Below are 12,199 nucleotides of genomic sequence, written 5' to 3' on the forward strand. Positions count from 1 at the left end.
TGAGTTTACCATCAGTTACAGCAAATTATAAAACCATTATTCATTTATATATTTAGTAGAGGTATATACTTTGTGTCGATTAAAGAGAAATGTAACCATATAAAATTTTCTGTGTGGAAACAGTGAAGTCTAGCTCATCTAAATTCCAAATTACTGTATGTCTTCTCTAGAAACGTAACTACACAATCATACTGGTTAAGTAACTATAACATTGTAAGGTGATAAATAAGGTAACCAAACTTGTTATTGTGCTGGCATAACTTCATGTGTAGAAAGAAATATAGTCTTAAACACAGTGGTGTTGGTATTAACATCATATCTAACTCTACACTGTAATTCCAGTGGTGTATGTAACCCTAATCCTCCCTAGACCGTTCACATAATATACATTTTGAGAATGTTAGAAAACCTCATTACAAATTTAAATGAGATCATCTGTAAAAAGTGATGTATGTATTGCAGTCAATTCCTAACTCTAGTGCTGTGGAAAAAGGGCCTCTGCCTGCGCTATTATTAGATTGTGTGTTGTTTTGTCAGCATGCTGGGAAAACCATTGAGCCAATACCTTGAGTGGCAACAGACCTTTTTTCACACATTGGACCTGATTTATTAAAGCTCCCCAAGGCTGGAGGGGATACACTTTCATCAGTAAAGCTGGGTGATCCAGCAAACCTGGAATGGGTTTCTTCCATTTGAAGAATCCTTTGAAGAATGGATTTCTTCAAAGTTATTTGCATTTTGCTAGCAAATATTTTGAATCATGGACCAGATCCATTCCAGGTTTGCTGGATCATCCAGCTTCACTGATGAAAGTGTATCCTCTCCAGCCTTGGAGAGCTTTATTAAATCAGGCCCATTGCATAGCACATCCATGCTTGTAACATGTGACATTTAAATTGTAATGCTAATTTGAGACATTTAAGCTGTAATAGCTTGCTTAAAACTAAAACAAAAAATGTTTTTTGAACCAGTTGTAGGCCTTTAGCATATGAGCTTCACCCAGTAAAAGCAATTTAAGTACTTTGGGCTTACGTATAAAGCCACTCTGCCCATTAAAATCACTGGGGTAGAATGACTGCTGGGTCCTGCTCTGTGTAATAAAATAAATATCCTTGTTTATGTGTTAAAGCTCAAACTAAACCCAAAATTGAACTACGCAAATTCTAACAATCAATCAGGTTAATAAGTGTATGGAAGCAAACTGTTTTAAAGCATAAATGTTATTGCACACTGCATTACAGATATTTGTCTCATCTCTGAATTTAAATGGCTGGGTTTTAATCAGATGTGACAACCAAACTAAGAAGAACAGTAGACGTCAAACAAAAATCTCCCAAAAACAGTAGAAACTGTGGGGTTCATTTATGAAAGGAAAATAAGCAGTTCACATAGCGAGGGATATTATACCCTTGTGAGAGATACTTTATTCCCCAAGTTTCTGTATGAGTAGGTGGGACTTGTAGATCACAGGAAGATGGAATACAAGAGGTCCTAAGTCTGCTTATATCGCAACACAGCTAAGGGTTAAGAACAGCTAGATTATCAGTTTTTGAATTTTAGGTTTGGTTACATAGGTAATACGTATAATGTACACCAATAAACATGATTGCTTTGAGAATTTTGCCTTGTACAGTTTTGGCTTTATTTTATTTTTTAATTAATTGAGCCAGTTAAATTAAAAAAAGTACTGAAGAATATCATTTATCCTCGTGATTTGTTTTTTAGTGTATGTTTATAATTTGTATGTTCTTGCAGCTAATGATTTGTGCAACGTTGTGGACCATGGATGTGAATTTAAATGTGTCAGCACTCCAGGATCATACCACTGCATTTGCCCAGAAGGTCAAGAACTTCAAGCGGATGGAAAAACCTGTAACAGTGAGTATCCCCAAAAAATGATATGCTTTAGAGGAGGCATCTTAAAGTTCAAGGGTATGGAAATTTTGTCTGGCATAAAGAATAAGTGCATTGTAAACTAAAAATAAATTTTTCCCTGGTCACCCTATAATTTTATAGTCAAATATACTCACCTAAAGACACAGAAACCAATGCACAACACCAGCTCAGCAATTAGGTTTCCATAAAAACAGAAGCACAAGGGACCTTAAAGTGGACCTAAACTAAAATTTTTACCTTCCATAAAAGGGAAGACAACCATTTTCTATAAGGTATAAATGTCCTTCTTTTTTAGGGAAAGGTTTTCAAACCCTTTCTTTTTTTAAAAAAAGGTAAAGCTCCTCCCTTTACTGTCTTGATTGATGCAGCAATCAAGACAGATTGGGAGCTCAGAGTCTCCCGGGATACATTTTGGGCATGCACAGAAGGAGTTTTTTATTCAATGGGATAAAAAATGCCAATCTTATGCATGTGCAGTGAGATCGGCACTCTTTTTTTCCTCATCTGCATGATCAGGTGATGTAGGAAGAAGGGCAAAAAAGATGACGTTGCCCAGCAGACGAAGGAGGATACCGATGATGGACCCAATCCAAGAAACCCCTAGGGGGATCGACGGATCTTCAAAGGTAAAGGTGACTGAGTTTTTTTTTTTCCCAGTTTACTTCTACTTTAACTTCATCTTCATGCATGCACCCTACAACCTCATTGGCTGCAACTGAAGCAACTCCTGCATATGAAGATGCTGATACAGAGCTATCAGGAAGTTTTTATAGTTTTATTTGTACATCCTTTAAAGGTAAACTGGAACTAAAGTCCCACTTTAAAAATTCACGATCAGGCAGAGAGGTGTTGCAGAAAGGGACAGGCGATGTCTCCACATCTTTCCTGCCTCATCGCTGCTTAGCTGTCAGATTTTTCTAGGCTTCACATGGCAGCTCAAGAATGATTGCCAGGGAAACTCAGCAATCTCTCCTTTTCTTGAATGTGATGGGTATAAATTTTGCATGAACAGCTCAGTGGTGGTTGCCAGAAAAAACCCAGCAATCCCACCTTCCATTGTGTGTGCCAGGAAAAAAATCATTATTTTGACACAGCCAGTCAAGATGGCCAAAGATTAACAGGAGAAAAAAGACAAGAAGGAAGATTGACCACAACACTTCGTAATGGGGTTAGGTGAGTAGTGCGGGTTTAGTTCTGCTTTAAGAAATAACTGTTCTTTAGCAATAGGAGCCCCTAGCCCTTGATGAATAGACTACTTCTTCCTTGTGCCAAGCAAGCCCAGGACTCTCATCTCAGTTTTACCTTGTCACTTTTGAAGGCTCTACAATAATTCAGATGTTTTAATAGAAACTTTAAGAGATATTAGATTGTGAGCCCCTTTGGGGAACAGGCAGTGACAAGACTATAGACTTTGTGAAGCGCTGCATAATGTTTCGGCTCTATATAAATACTAGTTAATAATAATGATAACTCTGATCTACATTTTTTCATCAAGTTAGGTACTTGATGTCTTCAACCAGGCATTCTGTAAAATGTTGTGGGAGCTCTTACAGTACATCATAACTATCAGTATAGTTTAAGCAAAGCAAAACAAGGGACACTTATATTGTAGCATGGTAGCAGTAGAAAGCAGTAAGAATGGTCATGCACAGGTCCCAATTCACTAAATTCTTCTATAGGTCCCTTTTTTTTTACAAAAAGGATTCTTGTTTTCAAACATTGTACTAGTGTACTTGTAATTGTGTTATAAGGTCACTTTAAAACAAAACGTCCTTGTTAAAGTGTGCTATATAGACTAGGAAGCTGACCTCCATTTTCTTCTGTTTGTATCATCATTAAAGCTATGCCATTTATTCTTTATCTTCCAGAATGTTCCACTGGTTACATTGATTTAGTGTTCGTAATTGATGGCTCCAAGAGTGTCCGACCTCAAAACTTTGAGCTGGTCAAACAGTTTGTGATAAACATAGTGGAGTCTTTGTATGTGTCAGCACATGGCACACATGTTGGACTGGTCCAGTATTCTAGTAGAGTTCGTACTGAGTTTTCCTTGAATCAGTTTAAAACATCAAAGGATATTAGCAATGCAGTGAGGAACATTGAGTACATGGAGAAAGGCACCATGACTGGACTGGCATTGAAGCATATGGTGGAGCACAGCTTCTCTCAACAGGAAGGAGCCAGACCCAACGTGCCCAAAATTGGTTTGGTGTTTACTGATGGCCGTTCACAGGATGATATCTCAGAATGGGCTAAAAGAGCCAAGGATGCTGGTAAGAAAAATACTAATTATTCAGACCATTTGTTTCACACTTTGCAAGCAAATTTATCTAAAACCTCCAAACCAATATATATGTTTTTTAGGACTTTGCTTTTGTTACTGTTTTTATACCTTTTGCACATTTTCCCATTGCAGGTATCACTATGTATGCTGTGGGTGTTGGAAAAGCAGTTGAGGAAGAACTCAATGAAATTGCCTCTGACCCTGTAAACAAGCATTCCTTCTATACAGCAGACTTTACTACAATTAATCTCATTGCTGAAGATTTAAAACTTAACGTTTGCCCAGGTATGAAAATGTCACTGGTGTCTTGTTTTTTTTTTCAAATTTATCCTAAAGAGGGACTTATAGTGTTCAGGGAATGTATACTTGTCATCTATGGCCCCATTTTAGCTGTGTTGCATTGATTATCTAGCAGATGTCACCAACCTAAAGCATAACCAGATTTCCCACCTTCCACCCTTCTTTTGAGACATCTAATGCAAATAGCTGAAATAATTTGCTATTGAGTTTGATAATCTGGAAATCTAAGGACTGAAAATACTGACCAAACTGGTGTTGGCAGAAATGTTGTATCTACACTTGCCAGTTAAATTGGGGTGGGATTTAGTTGTTCTGTCCTGTTTTTGTTGTCCTGCTACAGTAGGGTAAATGACCTTTGTTACCCCAGGACAGTAAATATGTTACTGGCAGAATCAGAAATAATAAATGGAAACATCTGTAATACATTCATTTTTATACTGGCATTTAGGATCAGCAGACAGAAGATACTTAGCTGAAACCTACAATGTGAACACAACAATTCTGAAGCTGGGTTCCCAAAACTTACACTGAGGATTTAAAAAGTATTTACTTACACTTTTGGCATAGGCTGGGGGATCTTTAGTAATAGCGTAGTCCTGTATTTTCCACACAACAATTTTGGTTTTAATTTTCCCCACAACAAATAGGAGACAAGAAAATATAAAGATGCCTTTTGTAAAGTGATTATGTTTAAGTAAAGAATCCATCATTGACTGGTCTGACTTTAAGTAAATTTAATTTTATGCTTGTATAATTAGTTTCTAGGTTCTCATTACTTACTTGTGGTTTTTTTATGTATTTTGCAGAAGAGATTAAAGGAGAGACAGAAGTAAAAAATCCATGTGAATGTGAGCATCTTGTTGCTTTCCAGACAAACACTCTAACAACACTTGGAAATCTGGCAGAAAAACATATCCTTTTCAAGTATTAGTACTTTTTCATTCTAAACTATGAAGCAAGGTTGCTATGTGGGTTCATGAGGGTTTACAATTGCAGTAAAAGGACAATTTTTGGAAGTGTGCAAATGGTAAAGGAACATAACAACACTTATTCCTTTTATAAACTATGCTCAGATCATATACTGGATTTGCTTTACTTATAAACATATCTATGACAGAAAGCACCAACAGAACACTAAGAAAGCCATTTTAAACTCGTAATGGGGTTAGGTGAGTAGTCCGGGTTTAGTTCTGCTTTAAGAAATAACTGTTCTTTAGCAATAGGAGCCCCTAGCCCTTGATGAATAGACTACTTCTTCCTTGTGCCAAGCAAGCCTCGGACTCACAGCTCAGTTTTACATTGTCACTTTTGAAGCCTCTACAAGAATTCAGATGTTTTAATAGCAACTTAAAGAGATATTAGATTGTGAGCCCATTTGGGGAACAGGTAGTGACAAGACTATAGACTTTGTGAAGCGCTGCATAATGTTTCGGCTCTATATAAATACTAGTTAATAATAATGATAACTCTGATCTACATTTTTTCGTCAAGTTAGGTTCCTGATGTCTTCAACTAGGAATTCTGTAAAATGTTGTGGGAGCTCTTACAGTACATCATAACTATCAGTATAGTTTACGCAAAGCAAAACAAGGGACACTTATATTGTAGCATGGGAGCAGTAGAAAGCAGTAAGAATGGTCATGCACAGGTCCCAATTCACTAAATTCTTCTATAGGTCCCTATTTTTTTTTTACAGAAAGGATTGTTGTTTTCCAACTTTGCACTAGTGTACTTGTAATTGTGTTATAAGGTCACTTTGAAACAAAACGTCCTTGTTAAAGTGTGCTATATAGACTAGGAAGCTGATCTCCATTTTCTTCTGTTTGTATCATCATACTGTTGAGGGTAGGCAATTTCATTCAGTGTGTCAAGTTGTTCTGCTAATTCCACCAGTCACTATTCCATTATGTTCTGCTGTTTCCCTCATATAATGTGCCACCATGTTCTGCTGTTGCCACCATATAATATGCCAGCATGTTCTGCTGTTGCAAATATCCTTCTCTGCCCAAGACATTGCCACCTACTTTAGAGATAAAATTGACAAAATCAGACATAATGTCACTGCTCACCGGGCCACTCCAACCATATTCACCCCTTCCACCAGTATGTCATCACTTGGCTCCCCCAGCCCTGTTACTGTGGATGAAATCCCCCTTCTTTCCTCATCATCTCCATCTACTACCTGTCCACTTGACCCAATTGCCTCTGATCTACTATGTGCCCATTCCTCCACCCTGGCCCCCACCCTAACTGAACTATTCAACCTCTCCCTTTGTACTGGTATATACCCCTCCCCTTTCAAACATGCCATAATTCTCCCTATCCTGAAGAAATCTCAATAGACCCCTCCCTACCTTCTAACTACCGTTCCATCTACCTTCTCCCATATGTTTCCAAACTTCTTGAGCGCATTGTCTACAAAAGACTCGCCGATTACCTGAGCTCCAACTCTCTCCTTGACCCTCTCTAGTCTGGTTTTCAAGCTGCCCATTCCACCGAAACAGCCCTTACTAAAGTGGCCAGTGACCTCATCAGAGCTAATTCTCAAGGTAATTTTTCCCTCCTCTTTCTCCTTGTTTTATCCTCTGTTTTTGACACTGTTGATCACCCCCTTCTGATACAAATCATGTGCTCCATCAGTATCACTGACACTGCTCTTTCTTGGTTTGCTTCCTACTGTCTGACCACTCCTTTCAAATTTCTTTCAATGGTAATGCTCCTGTCCCACTCTTCTCCCTGTTGGTGTTCTCGAAAGGTCAGTCATATTTCTAACTGTTAATAACACTGTTATTCATCCCTTCCCTCAGGCACTTTGTCTTGGCATCACCTTCGATTATGCCCTCTCATTTACCCCGCATATTCAGAACATTTCCAGGTCCTGTCACTTTCACTTACGCAACATCTCCAAAATCCGCCCCTCCCTGTCCCCAAAGACTACCAAACTCCTTGTACAGGCTCTTATCATCTCTCGTCTGGACTACTGTAACAACCACCTCTCTGGTATTTCACTAAACCGACTTTCTCCTCTACAATCTGTTAGGAATGCAGCAGCCAGACTCATCCATCCTTGCCACCGCTCCTCATCTGCTGCATCTATTTGCAGTTCTCTTCACTGGCTTCCATTTCACCTTAGAATCAAATTCAAGCTCCTGTGCTTTGCCTTTAAATCCCTCCACAGTTCTTGTCCCACTTAACTTTCTGACCTGGTAAACAAATACTCCCCCAGTTGCTCCCTCCGCTCCTCCGATGACCTACAACTGACTTTCTTACTCATAACCTCATCACACGCACGGCTCCAAGACTTTTCTAGAGATGCCCCAACTCTCTGGAATGGTCTTCCTCTTCCTATTCAGCTTGCTCCTACTTTCTGATCATTTAAAAGAGCACTCAGAACCCAGTTTTTCATACTTGCCTACCCATCTTCTTTTGTCTTTTGAAACCGTCACTACTTCCCATCACTACTTATCTTCCCTCCTATTGTGTGGTAATTCCCCCACCTCCTAGGTTGTAAGCTCCTTGGGGCAGGGTCCTCTCCTCCTGTGTCACTGTCTGTATTCGTCTGTCATTTGCAACCCCTGTTTAATGTACACCGCTGCGTAATATGTTGGCGCTATATAAATCCTGTTTATTAATAATATTATTAATAATAATAATAATAATAATAATAATGTTCAGTTGTTGCCATCATTCATTGTACCAGCATGTTCTACTCTTTTCACTAACACCAAACCCAAAATTCAATGTAAAGATGAAAAATCTTTCATATCCTATGGTGTGGTTTAGATCACAAGTTTATTGAAATTATAATATATTCATAAATGCCTCCCATTAATAGAATACATTAAAAATGCTAGTACATAATATTTAGGCTGTAAAACTGAACCCACTGGCGGTCATGTATAAAATCTCATCTAAGTGGGGTGTCTTTACCTGAGATATTTCACATAAACAGCTGTGATTTTCAATAGCCTTGAAGTTCTCGAAAAAATGGTTATTACACTTTCCACAAGGACTGAATGGTTAATAATAGCCTTAAACGTCTGCTTATAAATTGCAAGAATATTTTTATAGGGCTGGATTGCTACCCCTAACTATCAGCCTATTTTGTTTGGGTCATTGTTAAAACCTTTCTGACATGTGTAGCTATGTAACTTTTGGAATAGCTATAGGACCTTTTAAGTTCTACCACCACTATTTCAAAGTTAGGATACAGCCCATGTACATGAATAAACATTTAGGTTCCCAACCTTTTTAATTTATACACCTCCTAATCCTACCTATTCACATTTAAAAGTTAAAAGTTTAAGCATAAACAAAAAATATAAAATTTAAAAGTAAACCCTCTGTGAAACCTCTTCTCACAGTGGAGGCCAGTGGTCCAAACTTGATGTACAAGACCATCAACTGTCCCTTCTTGTGTGTTGTTATGTAACCACTGCTTAGACTCTCCTTACAGCTAACAGGAAGAGTCCCAGGCATCAGACCATGATGTGGGCTCTCAATGAGGGTCCCTTCCACACTGCAGTTCTGAAGAAAGAACACTCCAGGCCCAGCCTGTGACCTGCCAGCAATTTCAGGTAGAAAATCTGGTCAGCTCTAAAAGGCACAAGCACATATTTATCAGCCTATACTGCATTACCTCTTTATGTATTTTCCACATGTATTCCTTAACCTTCCTCACTAGCCCAGCTCACTGCAAAACTGGAAACCCTGGAACAGCAACTAAATGATAGAAAATGAGGATCTCCTTCTTCTCCTCCTTTTTATATATATATATAAAAAGCTAAAAAGAGATTTATGTGGCTTTTTTATGTCACGTGATATTATTTTGTAATCCTTTTCAGGACGCATTCAACTAAATGATATACAGAGCTGTAATACTATTAAATAAATAATTGTGAATAGATTGTTTTTATTAATAAAATTATTTTGCTGTTTCTTACTAAGGATTCAGAAATATGTTAATGGACTAGATTTAAGTAGATAAAAACATACTTTGCATTTCAGTTTTTTTTCCTTTTAAAAAAAATTAGAAGGTACACAATGTTATTATTACGACAGGTCATTTTAAATAGAAGGTCTAGATTTAAATTCATTATCGCCAACAAGATGTTATAAATTTTTACTTCGCAGCCACTTTAAGAGCTCAAAGTATGTTTTTTGTTCCATGATTTGTAAAGTATTCGCAGAGCTTTTATGGTTATATGAAAAAACAGTCAAAATATAAAATTCTGTAATAAATACGTTGTGTGAATACCAACACATCTTGGTCTGCTTTTTGATTTTGGTTCTACTGTTTTTCTAGAATTAAAATTCCATCTCCCCTTTCCAGGCTCGAAGAGCTTATGGTATTGTTTTTTATTAGTGAACTGTAGAAAAGAGCCGAGTGATAGGGACAACAGCGTTTATTTACTTAGGGCCGAAGGTCTGCACTCACAGGTGAATGCTGCTGTAGTATCATGTTATTACATGAAAACACTTTCTGAAGTATTTAGGCTCTGTTGACTGCCAGAGGAAGAAAAGGGCTCAAAAGAACTGGAACACCTTGGAACACCTAAAAAAAAAAAAAAAAAAAAAAAAAAAAAAAGGTTAGGGTAAGGCAAAAAATAAAATTATATGAAATATTTAGTAAGCCTAATTAATTAGGCAGTATCCTAAAAAATTCCATTCTGCACTAAAGAATGCACTTTCTGTGTAACTTTACCCAGGCATTCTAAGCTTTCTGACCTCTAGGAAGGAAGGGTAAATGGATTCTTTTTTTTTTTTGCCTTTTGTTACTTTAACTCTCAGTTTTTCAACCATCAGTTTTACAATTAATTCATTAGATTAATTAAATGCTATTTATATATTTATTAAAATACTAGGTCCTTGTGCCCTTCCTTTTCTTCTTTTTTATGCTAATATGGACCTTCTCTTTTTCTTGATTTTGATTCTGTTGGACCGCTGCAAGAGACTTTTACTAAATGTACCTGGATTTAAAGCAGTAGTAAACTGGAAAAAAAACTCACTTACCTTTACCTTCACTGATCCACCATACTGGTCCCAGGGCAGACAAAGCACCAGGTGCTTCCACCTTCTTCCTACGTCACCCAATCTTGCACTGCACATGTGTGGGATCTGCATTTTTTTTTACCCTATTGAGTAAAAGGCATGCGTTCGGGCATGCTCAGAAGGAGCAGCCAGAACCCTGTCTTAGCGATCAAGACAGATGGGGGAGGGGCTTTACCTTTTTTTTTTTTTTTTTTTTTAAAAAGGGTTTTAAACCCCCTTCCCCCCAAAAAAGAAGGTTATTTTTATCTCATATAAAAGGTCTGCTTTAAGTACATTTAGTTCTTTACCAGGCTTCGAGGCACAATAAGGAGCCATGTATAGGTAAACACAAATAGTTTGCATATAAATACACACACATGACCAGCTGCCATGGGTCATGCATGTATTTAGAGCTCTCATATTCTTTCTGAGATCTATACTTGCTTTACCCTGACCATGATTCTGTTTGACCTCACTGGATACCTTGCCTGGCTTCTGTCACCCTTATATGATCTATAACTCTGACCCCGATTAGAGAACCTGGCAACCCCTGGATATCTGGCCTGGTTATTGTCACCCATGTATACCTTTTTGCTCTATCCTATTCTTGCCTAGTGTGGTTACCATTAGTGACCTCTTGGCACTGTCTGATCCTGTAGGCTCCTGGTCCTCCATCAATTCTTGCACCCCAGGTACGACCCTTTGCACACATAAGTCTAGGAGGCAACTATGTGCCAAGGCAGTGTCAGAAAAGTTGACTATAGGTAAATATAGATATATCACAGGTTCAGTTTAAAACAGTTTTCTACCAATCAGCACATTTTGAAGGCAAATAGATGCATGAAATTCGATCTAGTATTAAAGTGTTGGAGAAAAGATAGAAACATTTTATCAGAATACTTCCAACTGGGAGACGAGCAACAATTAAAGCAGACTGTAGAGTAAAAGTGGTCACCGGGACAGGAAGTAGGAAGACAACCTTTGAATGGTCAGGATCTAAATAACTTTATAAAGTGATAAATTGAAGCATGCTGTAGCGAGCTTTGTTGGTGACAAATTCCCTTCTAAGATAAAGGTGCTGATGAGATATAGTAATTTGTTCTGCATGGCATGTGGCATTGCAGTTTACAAACCTGCATTTGATGTATTTTAATACATAGAAATCAAGTAAATATTTGAGTTCAGTAATGCGCACATCATTTGTACCATCCTAACAGTCGACTCTGGAATATACCAGATGAAAGCAGAAAAAAATTGACAGCGCATATCATTGGCAATAGTATATACATTTTCCTATTTCCTATGTTGATTTTTTTTTTTATGGAATATTAGGTACACTGGTATGGATTACAGTTCATTCTTTATTGGTTAGTTAACAGCAAGACAGGTCATTGAATACATCATAAGACTTGAGTCAATCTATTACACATCTTTACAAAAAAATATGTTCAAAAGGCAAAATTTTGTATTGTATTTTACACCACCTAGAGGAGTGCTAGAGTTCAAATGTACGTCATTTGTTTGTTATCTATCTTTCCACTACTAAATTGATCAATAAAGCATTATGTAGCTATCATAAAGCAATAATGCATTCATGGGCAGCACGGTGGCTCAGGGGTTAGCACTCCAGCCTTGCAGCGCTAGGTCCTGGGTTCGAATCCCACCCAGGACACTATCCGCATGGAGTTT

General features: G+C 37.7%; 1 protein-coding gene across 2 annotated transcripts in view; it reads left to right on the top strand.

The window, feature by feature from the left end:
• MATN4 (matrilin 4) overlaps positions 1-9,729 on the top strand; it is a 48,280-nt gene extending 38,551 nt beyond the window's left edge. For both annotated transcript variants that reach the window (XM_072413740.1, XM_072413741.1), the window contains 5 exons: positions 1,756-1,878; positions 3,765-4,169; positions 4,313-4,465; positions 5,287-5,389; positions 9,160-9,729. In XM_072413740.1, coding sequence (XP_072269841.1) covers positions 1,756-1,878; positions 3,765-4,169; positions 4,313-4,465; positions 5,287-5,389; positions 9,160-9,220 — 845 coding nt within the window. In that variant the 3' untranslated portion in view covers positions 9,221-9,729. The remainder of the gene's footprint in view (positions 1-1,755; positions 1,879-3,764; positions 4,170-4,312; positions 4,466-5,286; positions 5,390-9,159) is intronic.
• Positions 9,730-12,199: the final 2,470 nt, after the last annotated feature.

The sequence above is a fragment of the Pyxicephalus adspersus genome, chromosome 6 (assembly GCF_032062135.1).
Source record: "Pyxicephalus adspersus chromosome 6, UCB_Pads_2.0, whole genome shotgun sequence".
Lineage (NCBI taxonomy): Eukaryota > Metazoa > Chordata > Amphibia > Anura > Pyxicephalidae > Pyxicephalus > Pyxicephalus adspersus.